This window comes from Larimichthys crocea, chromosome XII (assembly GCF_000972845.2).
Source record: "Larimichthys crocea isolate SSNF chromosome XII, L_crocea_2.0, whole genome shotgun sequence".
NCBI classification, from domain to species: domain Eukaryota; kingdom Metazoa; phylum Chordata; class Actinopteri; family Sciaenidae; genus Larimichthys; species Larimichthys crocea.
The window spans coordinates 14,100,275-14,126,391 of NC_040022.1; the positions used below are offsets into that span (position 1 = coordinate 14,100,275).

General features: G+C 40.0%; 1 protein-coding gene across 1 annotated transcript in view; it reads left to right on the forward strand.

Annotated features, from left to right (window-relative positions):
- eif2b3 (eukaryotic translation initiation factor 2B, subunit 3 gamma) overlaps window positions 1-25,226 on the forward strand; it is a 30,671-nt gene extending 5,445 nt beyond the window's left edge. The window contains exons 4-12 of the mRNA XM_010752769.3: window positions 6,751-6,910; window positions 7,531-7,642; window positions 14,433-14,522; window positions 16,719-16,855; window positions 17,106-17,296; window positions 17,464-17,526; window positions 17,625-17,773; window positions 21,532-21,635; window positions 24,983-25,226. Of these exons, the coding sequence (XP_010751071.1) occupies window positions 6,751-6,910; window positions 7,531-7,642; window positions 14,433-14,522; window positions 16,719-16,855; window positions 17,106-17,296; window positions 17,464-17,526; window positions 17,625-17,773; window positions 21,532-21,635; window positions 24,983-25,035 (1,059 nt within the window). The 3' untranslated portion in view covers window positions 25,036-25,226. The remainder of the gene's footprint in view (window positions 1-6,750; window positions 6,911-7,530; window positions 7,643-14,432; window positions 14,523-16,718; window positions 16,856-17,105; window positions 17,297-17,463; window positions 17,527-17,624; window positions 17,774-21,531; window positions 21,636-24,982) is intronic.
- The last annotated feature ends 891 nt before the right edge of the window (window positions 25,227-26,117 follow it).

Genomic DNA, 26,117 nt, shown 5'->3' on the forward strand with positions numbered 1-26,117 from the left:
ACATTCGTAGAGCTTGATTACTTTGAATAATTAGTGTTTTTGTTAGTGTATTTGCTGTAACCTTACTGCCTGAGTATTAATTTAAATGTGTTGTTTCACCTTTTTAACTTTTTGTGCACACTAATGTGTTTTAGACCACAAGGTAAATGATATAAGTGTATAAAGGGAAAATGGTGAAACTGCATTTGTGTTTATCAGTCAGTTGTTTTTCATATTGGGTAATTCACTTTGCACCATAATTCATGCTTTATTACTTGCAATGCTACTTTTAACAGAGCCAGTTCACTCTGACCTTTTATGCTGTGTGTGGTGAATCAAAGCCCTAACAGAAACCAGACTGAAACCAGACTGTTGTGAATTAATGAAAGAATGCTGGTTCCCCAAAACACTGATGTATTCCAGTATTGTTAATGAATTACTGTCGACTCATTATGACTTTAATGTGACCAAGATAACGTGGTTTAGTTGTTTATAATGAAAGCTGCAACAAATGAGTTCCGCTTTATTATGTAGTGGAAGGGGAGAGTCCGACAATACATTATATGGTCACCAATACCATTAGCCAGGGTCTGTATGCCAGAGTTTTGTAATGAAAGGGACTTTTTTCTCGTGTAACATCAGCCCCCTCGACAAAACTGTAGAGAGATTGAAGGTAGACTAGAAAAATGACAAAGATTGCGGGGGAGGTCCTGGTGGGTGTTGTGTGTACTGCTGGGTGACCACTGATCCGTGCCTTTCCCTCCCCTGAATGGTCAAGGCTGCTGTAGTGCCTCATTTCACCTTATTAAAATACACACAAACATGCACAGGGACACACATTTACACACGCTGACATGCTATCCATGACCCCCAACCCCAATTTCCAGACCCCCCCTGTATCCTGCCTGCTGATCCCTCCATCCCTCCCTTCATCCAGTTCTGTCTAAACAGATGAGGTCATGCTTAAGACTCAAACTCCCTGTGCTGCCAGTTTACCCGGTGCACCATTTATTCTCATCCTCTAGTCATGCACATCTGTGCAGCATTTGTGTTTGGGTATGTTGGGGTATATGTCGTCCCTCTGTATATGCCGTGGTTCTGACTGACCTCCTGTGACGTGCTTATATGAGGGTTTGTGGAATTTACAATCGTATTTTTAAACCAGTTGCTTCTTGGTGCTGATGTTGTTTGACTGTCAAAGATTGTATAGGCCTAACTTAGCGTTGTTGATCTTTAAAATTACAATTATTATTGAGATTATATCCTCTGATTCTGAATTAGTTTACAGAATAAAATAGTGTAATACGGCATGTATTTTTATTACCACAAAAATGGAAAAGACACACAAAATACACACAACTGTGATGCTATGGAGAAGGAAAAATTAATTCAACCTGCCCAATCTTCAATGAAGCCAAGCTTTCAGATGCTTTTTCTATTTAATAATGTCCTGGGGAATGAGCTTGACATGACTCATTCAATATGCAAGCTTTTAGGGGTACTTTCAGGCTCTAACTTAATGCTGTGCAATGTGCGCTGAAACAGTAAGGATTTACTATACTCTAGTATGAAACATAAGTGGCAGGTAAGCTAAATAATGATCGTCAACGTCTGGCGGAAACTTTGACAACAAAGCAGAGAATAGTGTGTGTGTGGGGGGGCGGTTAAAATTTAAATACAAAACTTGTCATATTAGACTAAGTTTCGTCACATCTTTATTGAATCAAGAATCCATTTTGGTTCAAAGATTGATTTTTGAACCGTGATCCCAAGAATAAAAAAATAAATCAAAATTTCCAAGGATTACCATTCCAACAATCCTAATTCTCTAAAATATGTTTCCAGATACCTTACCTATTTAGAGTGTACCACATCAAACGTACATTTGAAGATATAAATGTCTTGCCACTGCAGCTCATTACATTCTTCACAGCAAAATCAGTCAGTTTTGCTTTTGAAAAAAGATTTATCAGGGATTTGAAAAGCTGAATTTGTTGTGACAAGGGAGCTTAATGTTTTTTCCTCTGGCAATTGAATAGGTCTGTACAGATTCTTATTCTCTTTGCTTGAGAGATTTTTTTAATAGATTCATAGTATAACCACACAAAACACAAAACACACACACACACACACACACACACACACACACACACACACACACACACACACACTTAAAAAGGACTAGCTCCAGCATGCTCCCATTGAGAATCGTAGAGTTCCTAATCCTTTGAGCAGCCAGCTAGATTAGAGGCATTGAGTTACACACACTCACCCACTGGAGGGTGATGAGTGAAGAACTGTAACCATGGCCTGCCAAATCCCAGCACAGAAATCACTCAAACTGTCAAACTGATGCATGAGTACAGTATAGACACACACACACACACACACACACACACACACACACACTCACTCACTCATCTCTTTACACAAACACCCTCCCATGAGGGGATTTGGTGTAACCTATCAAACAAAATACTTACAGGAATCGGTGTACACTCTTGTGAGCAGAGTAGGTCATTCTTCTTGATTATTGAAAAGAGAGATTACAAGCAGCATATTTTATTTTGTTCACTCTTCAAACAGTAAAGTTACACAAAAGTGGAGGGATATGCCTGATTATTACTTAGGTCTTTCACAAGAAGCCAAACCAGTGAAAGGAGTACTTAACATGCACTTTTTGCTTTGTATGCTTTAAACCCACTTTGACGTTTTTATTATCATTCGGGCTTAATCACCTGGCAGAATGAGCGTATACAGGCTAAAAGAACTATATATACATTGGTGCCGTTGATTCAAAGGTTCACCTTTGGTCTATATATGTTAGTCAGCTCGTAAGGCTCAAGACAAAAGGTGAATAGAGAGAGAAGAGTGAGAGATGGAGCTGAGGCTTTTCATTTGTGAGGGACACAGCAAACATACTTAGATGAGACTTTGTTTCATTTTTTTTTTTTTTCTTTCCGGCTTTTAACCCCATCGGTCCTTTTTTTTCTCCTTCTTGTGACGCATAATATAAGGTTTAAGGTTAAAATACAGTTCATGTTAAAAGTGGCATGAAAAATGTTTGAAGGTCTTAGTTTGGTGCACAAGTTAATAAGATGTTCTGTATTCATTAAAAATTAAAAATTAAAAATTAATTGCCTGCCCATGTCTGACAGCCAAATCATTCATACGTTCTGATCTAGATAAATTTGAAGGTGGAAAGTCGTCCTTACATATGAAGGGGAGCATTGTTAAAATACAGTTAGCATAATTTCAAAGGATCAGATTGTGGCGTAAATTATTCGCTGTGGCGACCCCTGAAGGGAAAAGCTGAAAGGAGAAGGAGAAGAAGATTGTGGCGTAAATGTTACTCATCTGCTGTTTGGGCCATGGACATGAATATTAAAGCGATATGAGATTGTTTGGACTCATTGGACATCTTGGAACATGGCATTCAGTTCTCATGATACATCCATGAGTACACCTTGAAAAGGCACCCTCATACTAAATACCAGCAGGGAAAGTGTTATCAAAGTATATGTCCAATTCATATGTACATTCCTGTTCTTTATAGGTTTGCACATGTAAATTAAGATGATGTTGCTCACTGTATGTACGTATGAATGTATGTAGACCAACCAATCAAAAAAACAGAGAGAAAACAACTGAAAGAGGCATAAAGTCAAAGACTTGGGTGTTGATTCACAGTGGGCTTTTTGTTAACACCCAAAATATTGTTTGTTAGAGCTTTAATTGGAAAAATGTTTAACTTGAGTGATGGAAAAAAAAAAATGTAGGCGACCGAGAGAAACTGAAAAGAATCCTTAACAACAAAGAGGAGACAACAGCAAACATTATTTGACGATGACAAAGAAATCTTCATCGGGAAAGCTCATAAACAAAAAAACTGCACAGTCACCATACATACAAAGTTTTCCAAGTTTTGTGGTTCAAAATGGTTCAAGATTGTGTAAGCAGTAGTTTGGATTGATGTCAGCCACCACAGGGACAAGTGTGTGTCCGTGTGTTTGTGTGCCTCAGTGTGTGTGGTCCTGACCTGTCCAGAGATCCTGGCTGTTGAAAGGCCAAAGTGTCTCTGCCTCTCCAGCTGACTCCACTCTGCTGTCGCCTGTGTGTGTGTGTGTGTGTGTCTGTGTGTGGGGATCATGCAGGCGCATGTTTTTTTTTTTTTCTCTCTCTCTCTATTTGTGTCTATGTGTGCATACTTGTGTGCTCTGTTTCTGAACATGTGTGCGAGCTTGCCTGTGTGTGTGTGTGTGTGTGATAAAGGGAGAAGAGAGTTGAAAGGTCTCCGAGTCTCAGTGTCAGTAGATCTCCTGCAGACACCTCCAAGTTGCCGTGGCTGCTTCCTGTCGCCACGTCCAGACCAGGTTATGCTGGGAGTTACCTCTAGGTCAACTACATGACCTTTGACCCCACTGATACTAGCCCTCGCCACACACACGCACACACACACACACACACACATACAGAGACATCCACTCGGCTAAACATTAAACCACAGCGTTCATTTATTGAAAACTCAAATGAATATTTTAATATTTTGTAACTTGTGCTGTAGTGGACTCTTAACTTCTGTGTCTTCATTTAGAGTATGTTTTGTTGTTCAGCAGAAGTTGCCTCTGATATTGCCTCACATCATCCCTTTTTTCTTCAGTCTGTCCATCATCCCCCATCCACCTTTATTTTTTTTTTTACTGCCTTTTTCTTTTTCTGTCTTTGTTTTTGACAGTGGTTGTTGATTCTTGCTCATGTGTTTTTCTTCCTTATTTAATACTCCCCCCCGCTTTCTTTTCTTTTCTGTCTTCCCTCCGTCACAGACAGAGTAAAGATGTCTCTGTCATTAAGGCGGCTGGTGCTAATGGTGGGATTAGTTCTCATGCTGACAGCCTTCATCACTGGACAGACAGATGGATACCGCACACAGACACACAAATGTGGGGCGCACCCACATGTAAACACACATACACACATGCAGACAAGTATCATCAGTGGAGGCCAGTTAAAATGACTGATGTAGGTTCTGTGCTCCCTGCTGTTGGTGGTAGAGTAAGTGATATGTCTGTGGAATTCACAAGCTGTGTTGATATACATTTTAAAACATATATTGGTTTACAGATTATTACATAGCTGCACATACTTTGAGTTTTAGTTCATGATGGAAATAACCTTTGGAGGGTGAAATGCTAAAAGAATATTCTCTCTCTGTCGTTCTTCCAAATGATCAAGTGTTTCTTTTAAACAAAACCTTAGAGTTTTGGAATTCAAGCACAGAGATCCTTGTTTTCTCTGTGTCATTGTGATTTTAAAGTGGTTGCTGTTATTGGATCAGTCTATAAAGTGCACAAAAGCTAGCCTAGTTCTGGGTAAAAGAGGAAAGTAGAAGGTTATTTATGTGATATCATGTCAGTTTCTGCCAGGAGAATGATAGAAAAAATGAACCTGGCCTGGAAACCAACATATTTGAATATTTGCAAGGTTCAGGGTGGCCTCGATTTGCTGTACTCACATCACTCACACAGGATGAAAAGTAAATACTTCAGATATGTCATCTGTCAAGCACTTAAATGGTCCTTAAAACAATAAATGGAAAGTCTAGTCCTGATTTTTTTCAGATACTTTTAGCAAACACAGGCTTGCTGTTTCTTCCAACATGTTGTGACATTCACAGACCGTAATGCCATATTGTATTTCTCTTGACATGAATCCAAAACTTTTAAACAATAATCATTGTGTCTCTTAATGTAAGACTGTAGTCTGAGATGCAATGATCGTACAATCAGAGCAATGTGTAAAAAGCTCACCGAAGGAGCTATGAGTCATGATATGGATTTATTGCAAATCTTTATTGAAATTATAATAGGAAATGCATTGCTGTTTATTGAAGCAATATTAAATAATGTAGACATGCAAAGAATTAATTTTAGGTCCTCTGTGTCATTAGTGTGATCGTTGATTGGAAAATTCACCTGAATATTTAATATTTCTGCACAATCGTCTGTAATGTCACAACTTTTCACTTATTTGTTTGCATTCATCGCTGTGATATTGTTGCACATGTAGCGATATTTCTGCAGCTAAAGGGGAAGGCACGGCAACTTGTATATAAACCTTTTTTTTTAAATAAAGACCACATTCAAACAACAAATTGGATCATCTGAGGAGAAACAGACACATTCCTAAACAAAAACACTGTCACTGGAGTTTCAGCCACTTTAACGCAGGCCCTGCAAGTGTTTGTGTGGGTTTGGCTTCTATACAAGCAGAGCTAAACTTGGAAGAGCTCACTGTTGTCTGTCCATATGTCTGTCTAAAAAATCCTGCTTAGTGAGCCAGTTTCTGTTGTGACTGTTGAAAATAACAGTCCAAACTCTCGTGTCTTGAGGTGTTTATGTGGAGCATTGTCGCCACATTAATTTATGTATAGTCTGCATGCATGCATGCCGAGATGACTGTTGTGAGGGAACAAACCTCACTTTGTAAACACAACTCACCCTTCAAACTGCATTTCTGTGTTTTTGTGGGGTCTTGTGTGTGAGTGTGTGTGAGTGTGTGCACGCTCACATAGGAAATATTTGCAAAATCACAACAGGTGGGAAGATTTAGTTCCAAAATACAAGTGCAAGCCAAAAAAAATCTTTTTGAAAGCCTGAAATCTTTTTTACTGAAGCAATTATAGTCAACGCAGCACAGCAGATCCAGTAAGTTATGGTCATTTTGCCCTAATCTACTCACTTTTCTTCTTCTCTTTTCAACCTCCCTCTTCAGACAGACATCCTGGTGGTGAGTTGTGACCTGATAACCGATGTGGCGCTTCACGAGGTGGTTGATCTGTTCAGAGCCTACAATGCAACACTGGCTATGCTAATGAGCAAAGCCCATGAATTCACAGAGACAGTCCCGGGTCAGAAAGGCAAGAAGAAAACAGGTAACGGGAAAAATGGCTTGTGGTAAAATGAGATTTTTGCATAGATGACTGTGGTCATGTATGACATGGTTCTGATATGGAGGAAAAGAAACAAGACTTCCTCATATGTTTGAAGTCTGTGTGAAGGAAATTCTGAGATTTCTTTCAAAATACAATAAATATGTTGGAAAATAGTTGCTGAAAACATGAAAAGACTTTGAACGATACATAACTGAAATGTGGAGTTAGAGGTTTAAACAGTTTTTCACCAGTTTTCAGTCCAAGATTCTTTGGGTGGTCCTAAATGGTGGCTCGATGACACGCTGAGGCCACCCTGAGCATACCCCTGCACCTCTAGCAGAGAGGTTAGAGTTTCAAAGTCAGTCATGTCATTTTCTGAACTCATCTGACACGTTTCAATCGCTTCAAATTCTTTACCTGATTTTGACACCTAATTTCATAAATTGACAATATTTTTAATCTTCCATATTTGGCTGAGTGGTTAATAAGACTTTCTTCTTTGGTCTGATAAACTCATATATATTCTTACTTTACACAGACTTTATGCAAAGCGAATATGTTAAAGAGTGTCTTATTTTGTGTTAACACTAAATATTGTTTTTTTTTTTTTTTTTCACCAGCTGAGCAGAGAGACTTTGTGGGAGTCGATCAGTCAGGGAAGAGACTGCTGTTCATGGCCAATGAGGCCGATCTAGAGGACGGGCTATCGATTAGGAAGTCTATCGTGAGAAAGTAAGTAATTTAACAGCAGTCCGTCTTGTGTTTTCATTGGGACTTCTTCAGTAGATAGTAGTTTCAGTGAAATCTGTTCATATCAAGGTCTGTGGATACGTCTAGTGCAACTTTTTCATATGTTCGTGGCTGTAAATTAGGGGAAGTAGCCCTTTAACAATGAGCGCAACATGCAGACAAATTGTACTGCATGTTGACTGATTTATACGTTGGATTATGTGAATTATAATAAAGCTCTTTGACGTTCAGATTGAACTAATCTTCTAACATGAGACTTAATTTTTTACCAGCCACTGCTGGCAATTTTGCCAGAGGAAATTATATCTGTCATCTCAACTGTTATCACTCATATCTAATTACCATTAATTGCATACATTGCTAAACCTGTGCATTATGTTGTCAGTGGAGGATTCTCAGTGGAGATCATTTACTGGGGTTTGACTGATGGTAAATATGTCCTGCACATCTGTAGTTTCTAGTTAGGAGAGCAGATGTTTTGGTTTCTAATCAGAGTCGGTGTGTTTTAGGCTGAAGGTTTTGTGGTGGGTGTGTGGGATTTTTGTTACAGGAAGAGTACTCTAGGTAGGTTTTCGTTTCTGAGTCCTAAAATGCATGTATGTGTGAGAGCGGGTGTTTTGGGAGCTCGTAAATACTTCATGGAGCCAAAGCCACTGTAAATTCTAGCCAATAAGAGGGGGGCCTGAGCAGCTGCTTGTTCAGACACACACTCAAAGATATATATATATATATATATATATATATATATATACTATATCTATATATATATATATATATATCTTTTACACATACACAGAAATGCTTATATGAACACACGTAACACGACCTCGAGATGGACATTGATGGAGAGAAAACACTCACGCTTTGTCACAGTGTTATGGAAACACAAGCCCACAGCTAAACATTTATGACTTACATCGAAAGACTTATAACATTTAAATCACCTCTGATCATTTATACACGCACACACCCGTCACACAACCACACGAAACAGACTGAAAAAGTCTCTTGACATGCAGTATTTACAGCCTAACGTAGTAACAGAATAAATATCTGGATTTTTGTGACCCGCCCAAGGTAGTTTCAGAAGACCTCGCTGTTCAGCACCAGTTCAGTCTGTTTAGTCAAAGATCACTGTCGCTGCACACACACACACACACACACACTACAGGTATCTGCCTTTGTAATTTGTATTTTCCATATGCACACTGCCTCGTTCGTGAAACATTTCGACTCAGCAGTTGGATCTTACCTTAGTCGTTTGCACAAAAAGACATTGTTGCCTCAAGTCAGATTTTGTGCTGACACAGCATCCACAGCACTTGACTCTTCTCAGTGGCCTGCCAGTCCACTGTTCATTCAAAACAACAATACTATTGCATAATGTGTGACAGAAACGACAGGCCTGTTAAAACCGAACAATAGATCCCAAACTTTTGACATCTTTTGCGGACAGTCTCTTCGCCGTCTTCCATAGCGCCAGCTTTTTGACTCTGAGTCACGTGTTTATAGTTCGTGTTGAACACGATCCCCGGGGCAGAACGCAAGTTACTACTTAAACGAAATTAATAATTAAACAAATACTCGAGGCAAAAATAAATTATTTGAGGATTTTTTTGTACTCAAATTAGTACTCGTTGCAGCTCTACTCCACTCTCTGTATTATTATTTTTTTCTCCTTTCCCTTCTGTGCGGTTTCCACATGGTTGGAGTGTGTTAGCTCAAAACATTCTGCACATGTGAGATTATTTGACCTGGAAATCGCTTAAACGCTGTGAAAGGACTCCAGCCGAGCTTCCCCTCGTACATTACAGCTCCACCTGTCAGAGTCTCTTGGCCTGGAAGAGTGGTTGACTGTGTATTAATAGGCCGATTTAAAATCAGAATTATTTGGATCATGAGAAATATTCAAGCAGAACTATTGAGGTTCCTGTTATTTGGGTAATGTCATTAGTTACAGTCAGTATAAAATCACAAATTTACATTCATACTAAACCAGTAAACCTGCTTCATGTGTCTTTACGAACACGTTAAACACGTTCGCTTGTGATATTGTTTTGAGTTGAAGTTCAAATCCTAACAGCCAAGGAATTCTTAGAAGCATATCTTAACTGCAGTGACCTTTAAGATATTGGAGCTGGAGTTTGTCTGCATCTGTTAGCAATGATGGCACAAGGCAGCAAAGCTAAAACCCAATCAACACAAATACCACATGTGCTGTATCTTCCAAAACTTCCATTGCAGTGCAACAAAGGGGGCAGGATAACAGACAAAGTATATTTCAAAAAGATACTGCATGACTTATGACAACGCGGTACTCAGAGGTTCTGTACCTTGTAGTAACAAGCATTATCAATATAAGCTAGTAATGTCAAGCCTTAAAGTGATATGTTTGTAATTACTATATTTTATTTATATGCTCATATATCAGTTCTTTTATGCATCCGCTTAATTTGTTTTATGGATATTTGTTTACTTGCGGTCTCTTTATAGTTTTTTGAAAATGTCAGGACCTCTGAATCATTTGGCAGAAAACTAAAATGTAAGTGCCTGATTACTTACACGACTGTCTGGTTTTCATTTCCTTTTTTCTGCGTACCTAAAACATTATGCCTTAAACGATCAGTCAAGTAATGTTGGTATTTCGACGATCAATCAAACTGTTTGTCCGACAAAAATGCAGTTTTTGTTGACCGAGCCTTAGGCTTTGGCAAACTGTGACTCTTTTACTAGTTTCTCACCTTTTTAATAGACTTTTATAGAGATGATGGCATGATGTGTCAATGGTCTCACACACCGAAAGTGCAGGTTTTATCAGTCATTTATATATACCAGCAGGACCATGTGCACTTGAGGCTTAAAGCACAGGTTCAGATATGTGAGTCAGCTCAATTAAGAAAGCATCTATTAGACTAGCATGGTATTAAGGGAATCAAACACATTTTATTTTGGAGGCGATAGTTGAATGCCCTGAATAAGTCGTAAGCTCTTCAGCCCTGTTGGCTCTGTAGTGGAAACCTGACTAATGAGGGTATTAACAGTCAATCTGGTGTGTCTGAGTCATCGTCCGCTGTGGGGTTTTAGTTGTAACTAAATAAGACATTATGCTGTGTGTGTTTGTGTGTGTTTGAGAGCAAGAGAGATGTGACTCCTCTCTCCCACTGAGGACTTTAGTGGTACTTTAGTAGTCAGTCATTAATCCAAGGGTTGAGTCATCCTTGCCTGCAGAGGCACTAAATTCCTGCTCCCCTTGACACCGAGCTCTACAGCACTCGCAGCAACCAGAAATCACATGATGTTGCTGTCAGGAAAATCAAGATGTTTACCCTTGTTTGGGAAATACAAGATGTTTGTTGTAGTTGGATTCTGCAAAAAAGTGTAAACTAATAAAGTAGCATGTGGCCGGCACTCTGCGTTTTGAGTCAGAAGGGCTAACAACGGTTAAAAAATGGAAAAAATGTTTAGCTTCCAAATAGTCCATGTGAATGCTACTTTAAAAATCCCATTTGATTTTAAGACCCGAGATGAGATGGAATGGATTTTAATGTTATTTCAGTGAAATAAAAGGTTGTTGCTTTTCAAAAAATTATATATATGGTGCAAGTAGGTCCAGTGTTTTGTATTTTCCTGCCCTTGCGTTGTGTGTCTTCAGGCTCTGCCTCCACAAAGCTCTGGTGTATAAATCATAGCATCTGTTTAGTAGGTATTACCTCATATATGATCACCACACCTTCTCAGGTACCTTCCTAAATGATTTCCTACATACAGTGCAACACCTTTACTTTGATACTCCCTCAATATCATCATGCATGTGACAGCAGTTTATACCGGTTCATCGCTCTGCTGAAATGTTCTTTGACATCATAAAAACTGGTGGTGGCAAAGTGTTAGTTTGCATTTTTCTTTTAATTTTCAAAGATCATACAATAATCATCGAAGACTCATTGTAGTAGTTTTAGTTGCTAGTGTGGAAGTTTTGAAGAGGTTTTAAAGTGGAGGCGCCCTGCCTCACCTGGAAAAAAAACAGCACATCGACTGATATCAGAAATTTATAAAACTTTAAATAAATGTAATAGTAGGGTTATTAAAGGTCTTGGAATGTGAGCAGACCCCATATCTAAAGGTGAATTATTAGAAGCATCATCTAATACCAGCTGAATTTTTATCTTCAGTGGCTGTGGTCAAACTAACATTTGATTCTAAACTTTACTCTACCGTAAAACATCCCTTATACATGATCTACAGCATGCTGCCCCTAGATCTTTAAGGGCACCTGTTCCTCCTCTCGCTCTCTCCTGCCCACCTGCAGGTGCCAAACTGTGATGTCACATGCTGGGTGTTCCCATAAATTCCACTTTAAGCCCATGATACATACATACACACACATATATATACACACACACACCTGGGGAATGTTGTATGAATAAATACATTTGACAAACACCCACAGAGCGTGTCTGTGTGTGCACGCACATGTGTTTTTATGCTTTTGAATAAAATACCTTAACACAGACGGACACACACACAGTTTAATTTATGGCTTTCAGCATCTGCTGGTAAAATATGTGTGACCGAGCAATCCTCCTGAGTCACTCTAGTTATACTGCAAGCCTTGTGAAGAGAGAGAGAGAGAGAGTTGAATGGAGCGGAGAGGAGACCTGGAAAATTGTAGATTTTTTTTTTTTTTTTTGATGAAAGGGAGAGGAAGCAAATGAGCAGAGGAATGGTAGAGGAAGAGGTTTAGAAAACCATAAAAGTCAGGTGTCGTCATTCAGTTTTCTTTAATTGCCATACTATTTTCAGTGTTCTGTCCTGGATCATTGCAGATCATTTTATTTGACTTTTATGTGTTCATTATTGCTCATTCCTATTTAGTTTTGGTAAAGAAGAATTTTGAAATCAAGTAAAATTTAGATTTAGTTTGGGTTTTAAGAAATACAATACTTTTATTGTGTAATGTTTCCAACCTTAAATAATAGCCGCTTGTACAGAAGCAGAAAATAAATCCAAATACTGTCAGAAAGAAAACAGTATATCACTTACAGTGATGTTTATTTAACTTTTTCATGTAGACCAATACTATTGCTGCCGCTGAGCCCATTACTGGTACTTCTGGTATTGATGTCTAGCCGGTTTAGTTTAACCACTGGTGGTGGCTCTGGTTAAAACTGGAAAAAAACAATACCAACAATAAGAGAAACAATAGAGGAACCGGGTTGCTTGGGAAGTGTTTTTATAACTCAGCAATATGTCAAATTAAAGGGTGACAGCCTGAAGGAAAACCTCAAAAAACAAGACAGACATAACAAATGCAAGTGACTCCATTCACGTGCAATAAGGTCAACCCAGTTAAACACCAATGATAAATTTCAAACCAAATCGTTAGAGAATGCTCTCCACTGTCATCGTAAAAGCACTAAAACAGGGAATATCATATGGGCTAATTAATGTAATATCCATTGGAAGAATTATGTTGATCTCTCCTGTAGAGATTCACAGACTTGTTTAATCAATTCCTAGAAGTGCAGTTCTTCCGGCGTGTGGTTGCCCAACACCTTACTTTACAACATTTATATTGTATGTGTTTGTCATGCAAGAAGAACTTTGGCTCAAACCTTACCATGCTAAGATATTAGCCACAATTGAATTGTTACATGAACATTTTGGCTAGAGGAGGGAGAACTGTCATTTTCAGTTTTGTCTACAGCCCAGATTGTCTTGATTTTACAGAACACAGAATCCCTGATTTTTTTTTTTCTTTCCCCAGGCAGCTGTTAGCTTCTATTGATTTCAATATGAAATTATAAATCAGCTTGCTCAGATCTGAACATAATGGTGAACAGTGAACATCACGTCTGCTTTCGATTTTGTCAAAGTTACGTTATTGTTGTGCAGTAATGAGACACAGGCTTTTCAAATCAATCTGCTTTTACAACTTTAAGAAACTAAATCAGTGCAGCCTGCTTTTGAAAAAAAAATGGTTAGCAGTAATGGAAGGTATATGTGATTTGTAGTAAATGGCCTAAAACATGTAAAATAAAGTGGTATGGTCCTTTTAGGAACAATGCGCCCCGCAGGTTTTATTATGTAAAGATTGAAAGGGCAGAGGAAGAGGAGGATGGGTAGTCACAGAGGATGAAGGGGTGAAGGTAGATTTATTTATTGAAACCTGGAGGATAAAATGGTTTTCTTTGGCTCTCGCTTCATAAATGTCACATGTTCAATCTCAGGCCACCCGGTGTGAGTAAATGCGTGTGCATCTGCCCCCCCAGTCAACATAAACCTGTCTCATGGCAGCAGCACAGTGGGGTGACATCTATGGTAACTGACTGAGGACAATAGACAGATGTCACTATTCTCTGACTTTTATGTAAGTCTATGGCCAGGTCTGGTTTCCATCAAATGTTCCTGTCCTATGTGCAAAGCGGAGGTAAATTAAAAGGGGTTTCAGTAAATGAGAAGCAAACATGATACATAAAAACAGCAGGTGATGAAAAGAATCAAAGCAAATTGTCCTCCCAAGTAGCAGCCAGAGTAAAGCTGTTTGTCATGAAATTGATGTGTGTGTGTGTGTGTGTGTGCTGTGCGGTGGGACTCCACAAATGGAAATTCTGATGTATTCTTTCAACCTTTGCATGTAACATTTCCACGACAGCTTCTTTTTTTTTTTTTTTTGTGCTTTGTAAGTTTTTGCAAAGCGAGCTAACTCGATGAGTATGTGTAAAGTACATTTTGTTATTTTTTTTTCCCCCTTTTTTTCTTTTACCTGCAGACATCCGAGGATGCACATCAAAACAGGCCTCGTGGATGCTCACCTTTACTGCCTGAAAAAAGCAGTGGTGGACTTTCTCGTCGATAACAAGTGAGTTCTTCCCTTATTTCTCACTCTGAGTTATCAGATAATTAGACAATTAGTTATCCAACATTGAATTTCCAGCCTGAATCTTTAAAAATTGTCAGAAAATGACCAGCTTTCTTCTGTGTTGTGAGCTGTATATGGGTTTGACGTACGCACACAGACTTGGGACATGAACCCACACAGTCAAACAGACATTCACATTTGCGGCTTAATCTGTAGCAAGTGTTAAACATGGCTACATGGTGTGTAAGGCTTTGAAAGGTCCCTGTTAGCAGGGTATTCCAGCGAGGTGTTAATTTGTTTTACTATGTGCCACTGAGGCAGGCTGTTAGGCCTTTAGCCTCTGAAGTGGAGCAGTGTCACAAGGAGCTTTCTGTAGCCACCCAAGGCAATAGATGCATCGTTAGACTCTGGAAAATCAAAATAAAATAATGAGAACTTATATAACAAATGATATCTGCTCATATTAAAATATTTGCACTTGAAATTGGTGTGTTGACTTTATGGTATTATGTAAGGGTGTTAACGATACAGTCATCTCATGGTTTAGTTGAGTTTTTTTCACCATTTAGATTTTTTTTTTCTCAAATGTCGGTTCAAAATACAGCTCATCCTTAAATGCAGATTCTTGTCTTTTAATAAAATTGACTTGATGTGAGACATCAGTTGGGTGAAATGCTTCAAACTTGCTCTGTAATTTTTAAAGTCAAGATGGTAATATGATCTTTAGAGGTAGGATTATTGCCAGAAAATAAAGGAAAAGAAGTCTGGTAAGTTTTCAGATCAGTGTGCCTGAACTGTTTGTCATCACAGCAAACAACAGATGAGGAGCTCATCCACTGACTGGCCAAAAACCACAATGAAAGGCGATCTACATGCAGCTTTGCAGTTAGAAAGAACAGCAAAGCTGCAGCCTTGGAAAAAAGACTCTTCATTGCAGTTCACTCTTGTATTAATACATCTTTCTATTGCAAAATATTGTGCCACAATCATATTAAATCGTTGTTAGTTCTTTCCTGGATGGACAATTTTTATAGCTTTTTGGCAAACTGCACATTAAAAGACTGCTGACGAAAATATCAAGATATTTGATAAGGACAAGACTAGATCCAGATGCATACCAAACAAGATGAAGCTCGGGAACAGCATGTCCATAACATTTTTCAAAACAGGGTTGTGATGAGACTTTGTCGATATGTGTTCTGGTATTTTTGGCTAAAGGTTAGATTGTGGAAATCTGTTATTGCCCAGTTTTACATCTTAACAATTTTAAATGGAGTGTGCCCTAACCGTACTGCTTTGAGTTGACAGAGGCCAAAGCCAAGGCAAAAAACACAAATCCCCTAGCCATACTCTCATGTCTCTTCACCCCTGCTGAATATTTTTGGTTAAGGCACAGTTGAACAAAGTAATTAACCATAGAGCTGTAGATATAAATCGTATGTCATTACGTCACTAACGCCTCCATATATCATCTGTCTTGTTGGATGACTCATTTATTTCTTTAGCTCTTTTCTTGAACTGTCTTTTCACAGCTCATCTCTCTCTCTCTGTCTCTCTCTCTGTCTCTCTCTCTGTCTCTCTCTCTGTCTCTCTCTCTGTCTCTGTCTCTGTCTCTCTCTCTGTCTCTCTCTCTCTCTGTCTCTCTCTGTCTCTCTCTCTGTGTGTGTCTCTTGCTCGAAGAGAGAAATGGACAGAGTAACTGTTGTTTTTCTCCTGTCATTCAGATGGAAATTCTAATCTCCCTTTTTAAAAGAAAGTAAGAGAGAGGGCAAGTGAAGGAGAGGAAGGGGGTGTGTGGTGGTGGAGGAGGAGAGGGACACTGAGCACAGCACAGTGCAAAGAGGAGGAAGAAGAAATTAAGATGGGGAAGTTACCTCCTGGTTTACGCAGAGAGACGTGAAAGCAGGTTCAGCTTCATCTGCTTTTGTTTTCAGGACCTGAGGTGCTAATTGTCACTACTTAATTTTAAAAGATGTACTGCCAGTAACAATAACAGCATTACACATCATTCACTGCAATTTCTTTTAATCACTTGTTTTTTGTTTTTTTTATTAGTTTCCTTTATGAACTCCTACTGAGTCACAATAATTAAACCAGGATCATTAATTTTATGTTTGTGTGGTACTAATGATTTTGTTAGGATGCTAAGGATCAGTGGCATGTTACATGTCTATTTTTTTGCTACTTGTATCGTAGGTCTATCTCATCAATTCGAGGTGAGTTGGTACCGTATTTGGTGCGGAAGCAGTTTTCCAAAACAACCAACAGTCAGAAAATCAAAGACGATGCAGAGGACCAGAACCAGAAGAAGAACGACGGCCCTACCAACCACGGTCAGTGGTTAAATCAGAGGGAAGACATTTAATCCGTAACCTCTTTAACACAGCTCTTGTTCTTATTCATAAGACATCAGCATGGAGAAATGTAGGTTTCGCTTTCACCCTAAATGAACAGTGACATAGACTTTGTAACGAGTTGACAAAGGACGACAACCCTGTCTGTCCAAATCCTCCCAAACAACATCATCATGTCAACCCCTCACTCTGTCCTTCCTGCCACTCTTTCATTCTTTTTATTGTCCAGAGCTCCTCATCTCATCACGAGACGAGCCTCTCCTCCAGCTGGCCCAGGAGCGCTCCTGTTGGAACGACCACCGCGGTGACATGAGCGAGGCGTACCACGGAGGAAAGCTCCGCTGCTACGTTCACATTATGGACGAGGGCCCTTGCTACCGCGTCAACACGTTAGCCGCTTACATAGAAGCAAACCGACTGGTGAGTCTGACATTAGCCTTGACATTAGTGACATTGACAGCATTCAATGAATAAGATGATAAATTGATTTATTTATTTATCTATCATGTATTTTTAATAATTGTTCTGTTATTCTATGAGCTTGTCATCTCATCATGTTTATTTCTCTTCTGTCTTTTCCATACCAGGCTCCCAAATTGTTTGAGGAGCCAGCAGTCCATCCATCTGCTGTCATTTCTGAGAGATGTCAGGTAAGAGTAATGCACTTTATCGTCACTGGAGAGGCGAGGCTGTGTGTGTATTTATGTCTGATTTAACCTTTTTGTGTGTGTGTGTTCGCTCTGCTCAGATGGGATCAGACAGTATCATCGGAGCAATGTGCCAGGTAGCAGATAAGACATCAATTAAGAGGTCCACCATCGGAAACTCCACCACTGTCAAAGAGAAGGTCAAAGTCACCAACTCTATCATCATGCACGGGGTTACCATCGAGGAGGGGTGAGAACACACACATCTGAACACACTCATGCACACACTCGTTGATGATTTAGCCTGAAAAAGAATTTCACCTTCAAGGCATGTTTATAAATTAAGGTTTTAATCCTCATGTCAGCTTTTGTTTGGTGTTCAGTTAGCACACGCATGCAGTGCGAGACAAAGAAATTTCAAAATAAGAACATGTTGCCAGGAAAAACTGGTAATAAAAATCTTTTATCTCCATTTAAATGTTCATATTTCACATGACTTGACATTATGTAGAACTATTTCTGTGCTGACTTCGAAACACTTCTGTTAACACTGTTTGGTTTTCACATAGAAAAGCAGTGCTACGCCTACTTCTTCATTAACTGTGTATCTTTCCACTGAATTTTCGAGGTGCTCCTATGTGCAAATGTGTGTGTGTGTGTGTGTCAGGCAGACGCTTGTGCATGTGTGTGTCCGTTGATGGGAGGTATAGCAGGTTTTGTTTTTTGTGCTCGACGGGGGTCAAACAGGGAGCGCTGAGTTAACAATGCATCTATTGGTGTGCAACCAGCCAGAGATCAGTTCCAAACAAACACAAAGCTGCTGAACTGAAACACACAACATCCATATATTTCATTTAGCCGCTAATTTACTTGAGTTTCCCACTGGTTATGGAATTTGTGGATCACCATGGAGGGTTGGACAGTGAAGTCGAGAAAGCAAAGGTTTAGGCTATTTGGCTGAGTAGCATTGAAATGTTATTTAGCAGGTTGTCCCCTTAACAAACAAACCTTTTCCTATTTTTTTTTTTATATTTTAGGATAGCTACAAGATATTTACAGTGAGCTATTTAAACCTGAGACTTTTTGTTTTTTATGGCAGTACCAGTCCATCAAATAGAAATGTTCGTGGTCCTTTATCATCATCATCATCATCATTTTGTACATATTCAACCTATTTCATAACAAAACTTTGGGATTCTGTGCAGTAAGTTTGTAAGGACTGGCTCACCAGCAGCGAGGTTTAATGGTATACAAAGCTTTTTTTTTTTTTTTTATCCTATCTTCACAAATGTACATATTTGCTTGTCTTTGGGTAATGTTATAATTTGGGTGTTTCTTTTTGTTATGGTCACAAGAAATCATTGTTCAGCAGAAACTACCGAAGGATGTGCTAAAAATTCTACAGACGTGCCACTTTTCTTTGCATCGTTTCAGCTGAAATCTCACCAGGGGAGTCAGGGAGCAGTGGCAATTGGTGGTAGCTTGGTTGAGGAAACCCAGAAGTGGCTGCAGGACATGGCAGATATTGTGTTTGCCACATTACGATTTCACTTGGGAGAGCTAAAACAGGATGATGCACCATGGTCAGCCACATCATTGCACATCAGCACTGTCCAATGTAGCCAGTAGTTAAAGTAGTCAAAATTGACTGCTTTGTTGCAACAAAAGAGGATTTGTATAGAGGGGTGCCAGTAGCTACTGTAGAATTAACATGTAGATTGATGTGCTCAGCTCCTTAGCCAGAATCCCTGGTGGAAAGAGACTCATCTTGGCCTCGAGTCTGGATTTTAAAGCACTCATTCACAGGCTCCTTTTCTTTTTATCTCAATTCCTTACTCCTCCCTCTCTTTTCTCTCCATCAAGGCCTCAACGCCATCTCCTTCCTCTCTCTCTTTCTCTCCATCTCCATCTCTTCTTAAGCCTTTCAGGGACCCCAGCCAGCCAACATGGGGACCCTCATCATGCCCATGTAGGTGCACGCACAAAGGCATGAAAGAACGAGAAGAGACGGGAGAAGAGAAGAGAAGAAAGAAGCGAGGGGAAAGCAAGCTAGCACGCAAGAAAGAAATTGCAATTCTTTCTTTTCTTTTTTTTTTCTTCTTCGAGGACATAAGAAGGAAGGAGAAAGAAGGAAAGAAAGAGCCAGTGTGAGGGGATTAGCAGACCCCGGCCATGTCGCAGAAACCCCTCGCATTTCTGGTTTCTTTGTTTGGAGCTGACCAGAACTTGTTGACAAAGCGCTGCGTGTTTGGGAAGGGGGATAGTAGGGGTCAACTTTACAGGGGGGTTGGCACAGGAGGTGGGGGTTGACGTGTGTGTGTGTGTGTGTGTGTTTCTGTGTGTGTGTGTGTTTCTGTGTGTTTGAGAGAGAGAGGGAGGATGGGGGGGTCATGGCAAGGAGGAGCCCTGGTGTTAGTAATTAGTGGTGTTTCAGCTCTGAAGCTTCTTTGGTGGTCTCTCTCTCTCCCTCTCTCTCTAATGTTACAAAACTCTGAATCTTGTAATCTCCCATCACCAACTACCACCGCCACCTCCTAGGTAGTCGCTTACACACACATTCGTGCTCACACACACACACACATATATACATACACACACATTCGTTTCTCCCTCTCCCTCCAGGCCTAACCACCTGAATAGAATGGGCCAATACAAACCTGTCTGTGTGTGAGGTGCAGAGGGCCAAGTGTGTGTGCGTCACTGCCTGGGCAAGACCAACATGTGTTCTCCACCGGGCTCCCCAAGCTACTGAAACACACATTCTCCAACACACACACACACACTGTACATACACGCCCTCCACAGTTAACCGACACAGGACACACACTGTCTGTGTCAAGACTGTCTGTGTCTCCCCTCCAAGAATTTTATGGTGATGGTTTGGCTGAATGAGCGTGCACAGTGGGTTGGCAGCGCCAACTCAGGTGGGACTGCAGCATAAGGCCAACAATGTCTTAACCCGCATGTGCAACGCAGGCCCGGGCTGCTGTTGTTCTTTAATATATATGCTAATGTCATGTCGTTAAGTCCAGTTGATTGGATATGTTTGAGTCTTAGGAGCAGGTGGGAGGATTCCCAGGCTGAATGTCCCTACTGTCAGTTTGACCTCCAGTGTGGCACTCACTCCACACAACTGTGCGAGCGAAGAAGCTGAACAGCCAACAGTGAAAGGCTCTGGCTGCACTGGGCAGCTCCCAGTATGAATGTTCTTAACTGTGTCTATGCAGCCTTGTGTGTACATAAGGTACAAGGGAGAAAACAGAATGTGAACCATAAACATGTTCGGAACTCCAGCGGGGCCAAAGAGCAAACAGTAGAGTCGGAAAATCATGTTTCAGCATTACCAAACCTCTCCCAGCAAAATATTAATCTTTAATTACTTGAGAGTTTGGACTACCGGTTGGTACCAGAAATGAACCACTCACTTACAACTCTCAGGTCTGTATGTAGGATAGGGATATGATTGAATGGCTAGGAATGTTTCACTATTGCGTATCTGTTGATTTGTTTTTCTTTCTCTTATAAAGTTGGATCGACGCCTCAGGGAAACAGTTTGAAAAAAAATGGAAAACATTAAACCCTTTATGAAGATTTATTGCAAGTCTGTTGTATAAGACTGTCATATGTTTTAGCTAGGTGTGCTTAAATTAGATTAAATTAAATTGGCATCTGAATTTTCAGAGACCAGTGGCTCCCAATCTTTTTTTTTTCTTCTTTTTTTTAATAATAATGTGTTAAAATGGAACAATGTGTTCTCATGACTCAACATCACTGATATTAATGTGGACATGACTTATGAACATTTCATTGGAAGTAACTTTAGAGTCCAAAAGAACTGAAGGTATTCACTATTTTACCATGACAAAAAAGTTTATCTTTCTTTTTTTTTTTTTTTTTGGTTCCCTTTTATGATCTTAGGACACCATGTGGAGTCCCGACACTCACTGCTATAGAAAATCTAATAATATAAGCTGAATCTGATGTCGTTCATGTGTTTGTGGTTTCCAGGTGTAACATCCAGGGCAGTGTGATCTGCAGTAACGCCGTCATCGGCCGAGGAGCAGACCTCAAATACTGCCTGGTGGGAAACGGACAACGGATCGAAGCAGAGGGTGAGGTCCACTAGCATATAAACACACACACACGAAATGATGGACGTAAAACATTTGATTTCTACTCTTCCTTTATTGTATTTGATTCCCTCTGTCATGAAGCAGTCTCTCATCTCGTTAGTCCAACTGAATGTACATTTTAAGTGTTTGAATGTAGCACCAAACGGAGTAGCTGACCTTTTTGCAGATAGACATGGAAAGAAACGACAGAATGGACAAAATAATACAACGACTTCAAATAACCATTATGTGTTACAGCTCATAATGTTCATGTGTTGCTGTTGTCGATGTCTTGCTGCTATTTTGTCCACCACCAGCACTTTTCCTACAGCTGGTAAGGTGTTAATGTGTGCGCCGTATCTGTTTTGTTTTTTGTCAGTGTGTTCAATCCAACTAGGAACGTCTCTTAATTCTGAAGTCTCTGCGATAGAGAAATTTGTCAGAGATTTTTTTTTATTTATTTCCTTAATCCTCTTGTCCCCAAGGCTAGCTCGGTGTGTGTGTGTGTGTGTGTGTGTGTGTGTGTGTGTTGTGTGTCACATTGATGGAGAGGTTAGAGAGCAGGGCCAGAACAGGACCACCCGGAATTCAACAGCAGCAGCCTCCAGCCACATCCAACACACTCACACTCTCTCACTCACTCACACACACACACACACGAACGCACACACATATAAAGAAAGAGAGCGCGAGCTCGGCTACCAGACTGAGCAGCCTAATTGAGTGAACAACAGGGTGCTCTAAGTAACAACAGTGTGAATTTGAGCTAAACTTGCCTAAAAATGTTGAGTCCAGGGAGCGATCACTGCAACAAAACTGATCTCACTTCAGCCTTTTTTTTTTTTTTTTGGCAAAGGTTTGTCCCACCGGCCAAGCAAAAGAGCTGCTAACATTATGTTATTGAACGCTGGAAACTTGGACCCCTTGTTGCATAATTGTTTTGCATACACTGTATAGCCAAGGTTCAGTCACACTGTTGCAAAGTTCCAGCCTCTTTTTGTCTTTGGCCTCTCTGATCCTCAATGTCGCTCTTACTATCACCGAGACGCAGACGCACTGTTGTTTTTACTGTTTATACTCTCTTTGATTACTTTTTTTTTTTTTTTTTTTTACAAAATGCCTTATTGTCTTATTTTAAAAGGCACCTACTGTATAAAGTCGAGTTTATTTAAATAGCCCAAAACTGCAGCTTTTTTCCCTCAGGGCTTTACAATATGTACACTTGAAAAGAGTCTCTTATTCTTATTCACAATTTGGATACGGCAAACGTCAGGAAGAGCAATAGGAGAACGACCCGTCTGCCATGACCGAAGAGTCGTTCATGATTCTAAAAATTTGCTGCATTAACTTTCTGGCACATGTGGAGGATATCAAAATCCATTCCACCCTGAGCAGAGTCAGAAAAACAAACCTGACTCGTTTTTCATCCTCATTCTCTCATAATCTTGGATCATAGACAAAGTCTGCATGGTCTGTGTCATATGTCTGTAGAATACACTAATAATCGACAAGATGTCCTCGTCAGCAAATTGGAGCAAAAGGGAGTAATGCATGTTTTTTTGTTTTTGTTTTTTTTTAAATTTAGCTTTTGGGTTCTGTTGATGGATCAGTTTGTCTGCATTGGCTCAGATTAGATTAATTTATATCGTAGCACTGTAGCAACGATTAAACTCTTCTCCCGATTTCTTTTTTTTTAAATATTGTAACAAAGCAGAGTATTGTTTCTCTCCACCAATCTAGCTGTGCTGCTAAAGACATTACACACCCACTCACACTGTTGAAGCTGTTAGCAGCTAAAGACCACCCTGCCAGTTAGCCTCAACACACACACGCACACAGATACAGGTCTGTCAGGTGTTGATATTTAAAAGATCCATACCTCTCCTCTGGGTGCTTTTATAAATACACACACATGCATGTATTGAAACAGTGAACATATTAGACAAATACAGACTGACACTGTGTTCTTATCTAATGCTCATCATGAATGCATTGAACTATTTACAGTGACAACCAGCTACATCTGCCCAGAAGAAGCACTTACAAAACAATTCCGTCACGAACATGTTTTTTTTCCTCTCCTTCACTTTTTGGATCTGTATATTGTCACTGGCCTGGCAGGAGAAATACATAAATGTTTTGTCTTCTAACATTTAAACACTGTATTAGTTGCTTAAGAATCAACAGGCCCAAATTGAGTAACCTTTCCTCCCTTTCTCAGTCACTCCCTCTCCTTCCCTCTCCCGCTGTCCCATGCTCCATTTGTCCTCCCCTCCACACAGCAGAGGATGAACTCGTTCTGAGCAACAGATTCCTTCACACTAAAACCTGCCTGTGTGGATGGAATATAAATCTTTGCCACCGTTTGCTTTGGATCAGTACCGCTGCTCAGAGATGGAGGGGATGTAGGGAGGAGCGGCGGCTGCTCTCCTCATGCTGAACTAGCTTTGGGTTGAGGGGAGACAGAGAGATAGTGAGAAAATGCTGGCAGACCCAGCTTCAAGCATCATCTATTTCTTTTTGTGAGGTTCAGGTAGTGGACAGGGTGACCTAAGTCTTACCGCACGGAAGATTCCGGGACTGATTTCAAGAAAATGAAAACACCATACAGTGGATGTGCATGTTGTAGCCCATTAACTCCAAATTGCATATACGTTTATTTCCTTTATGCCAGGCAGCTGTTGTTTTTCCTTCGTTTCAGTATCAAAACCAACATACAGAAATGACTTCATGTTATTCCCTCAGAGTAAACACTTCAGTGCCTTTACATTTTCAGTAAAGTTAGCTGTATCCTGTAATAATGTGAGCAAAAAACTACTAAAGGTTTATTTGCTGACGTACTGTTTCATTAAAATAATAATAATAATGACAATACATTTTCACAATATCCATGTTTGATTATTGCTTTTTTCTTATTTTGTGATAATGCAGTGCTGTTTGGCAGCTACTTTACCACCATATTTATATACTATCCGTAATCAGGATGTCCAAGAAATACTATTTAATTTTTTGCCTTGTCTGAATCTTTTCTAACAGCCAATAATATCTACATATGGTTGAAACGCTGCTGTGTGAAGTAGAAGGAAATGATTAAACATTGTTACTGAGGGCAGTTCTGAACGCGGCATGTTTGTAGAGCATTGCGTGACCGCTACACAGTTTTTGGTTTATCGAGTGTGTTTTGGTGAGAGATTTTTTTAAAGCTGAAGTGTTTTACAGATTTCCAAATCCTCAGAGAAACCTCAAAAAGTTCAAAGTCTCCAGAGATCGTCACACAACAGAAATATCTGCCTTTTGATGTTTTCTTTTTCTGTGCGAGTTTATACATTTCTCTCTGTCTTCTTCAGCTGAGAGGACTAACGAGGTCATCGTCGGGACGGACCAGTTGATGGAGATCTAGCCTCCCACAGGGAAGGAGTGGCATCGCCCATTAATTAACCAATCAAAAGGCAGCAAAACACAGGAGAGGACAGCTAATTCACCAGATGACTGACCGTGCAGAAGCCTGGATGCTGCTTGACGGTTCTACTCTCTCGTCTCATAAGCTTTTTTGTACATTGTGTCCGAATAAAGAAGTGCTTCAACCCATCAGTCAGTCTATTGGTGGTTTGTCTTTTTCACCTTTTAGGAATTTTAGTGATCCTCGTCGCTTTACTGTCACTGTAGATCTTTGTAATTGTGTTAGCACACTAGTTATTTATTATCAGATCTTTACTGTCACCTAATAGCAGATCTCAATTACTTAATTTCCCCCTGTTTGGGAGGGTGGAGCACACGTGCACCCTGTGCAGCTGTGAAGACTAGAGATGGAGGAAAAGAGCAGTGGGAGGGGTGACCACAATGGCGTGGGGGTTAAGTTTATTTGTACACAAAAATGGTGTATGTGTAGGCCCCGGACCACCCAGCTTGATCCTGTATCAGTTAACACCGACACCCCACCCTCACACACACTCACACGAACACAGCAAAGGAGGAAACTGACTCACGGCTGACACTTTTCTTTCTTTTTTCTCCTCTCCTTTCCTTCTTCTCTCCCTTTGCTGTCACAAGATTTATTGCATTCCTCCAGCAAGAACATTTCTTAAATTACAGGTTTTGAAGTTCCTTAGTCACGAAGGAAGAGGATGAGGACAGGGATGTCTGTGGGGGTGCTTTGTGTGTATGTGTGTGAGAGATTTACTGTCCTCTGTTTCCTATTGTGTCTGTGGCCTTGCAGGAGTCATTTAGACTGTCTCTTGTGTCCTGATTATGTGATGGATGCTGTGTGTGTGAGAGAGATTATGATGTCATGTCCTCCATCTCTGCTGTCCTTTAAATGTCAGCGAGTTAGATGGACATATTTTTGTGATTATTCCTTACTAATGCGGCTTTCATCTATTGTTTATATTTATGTACAGTATACCACACAAAAATTGAAATAATGCCAGGTATGTTAGAGTTTGCGTCATGAGCTCACAAAATTATGTTTTCATCCCAAGTCCC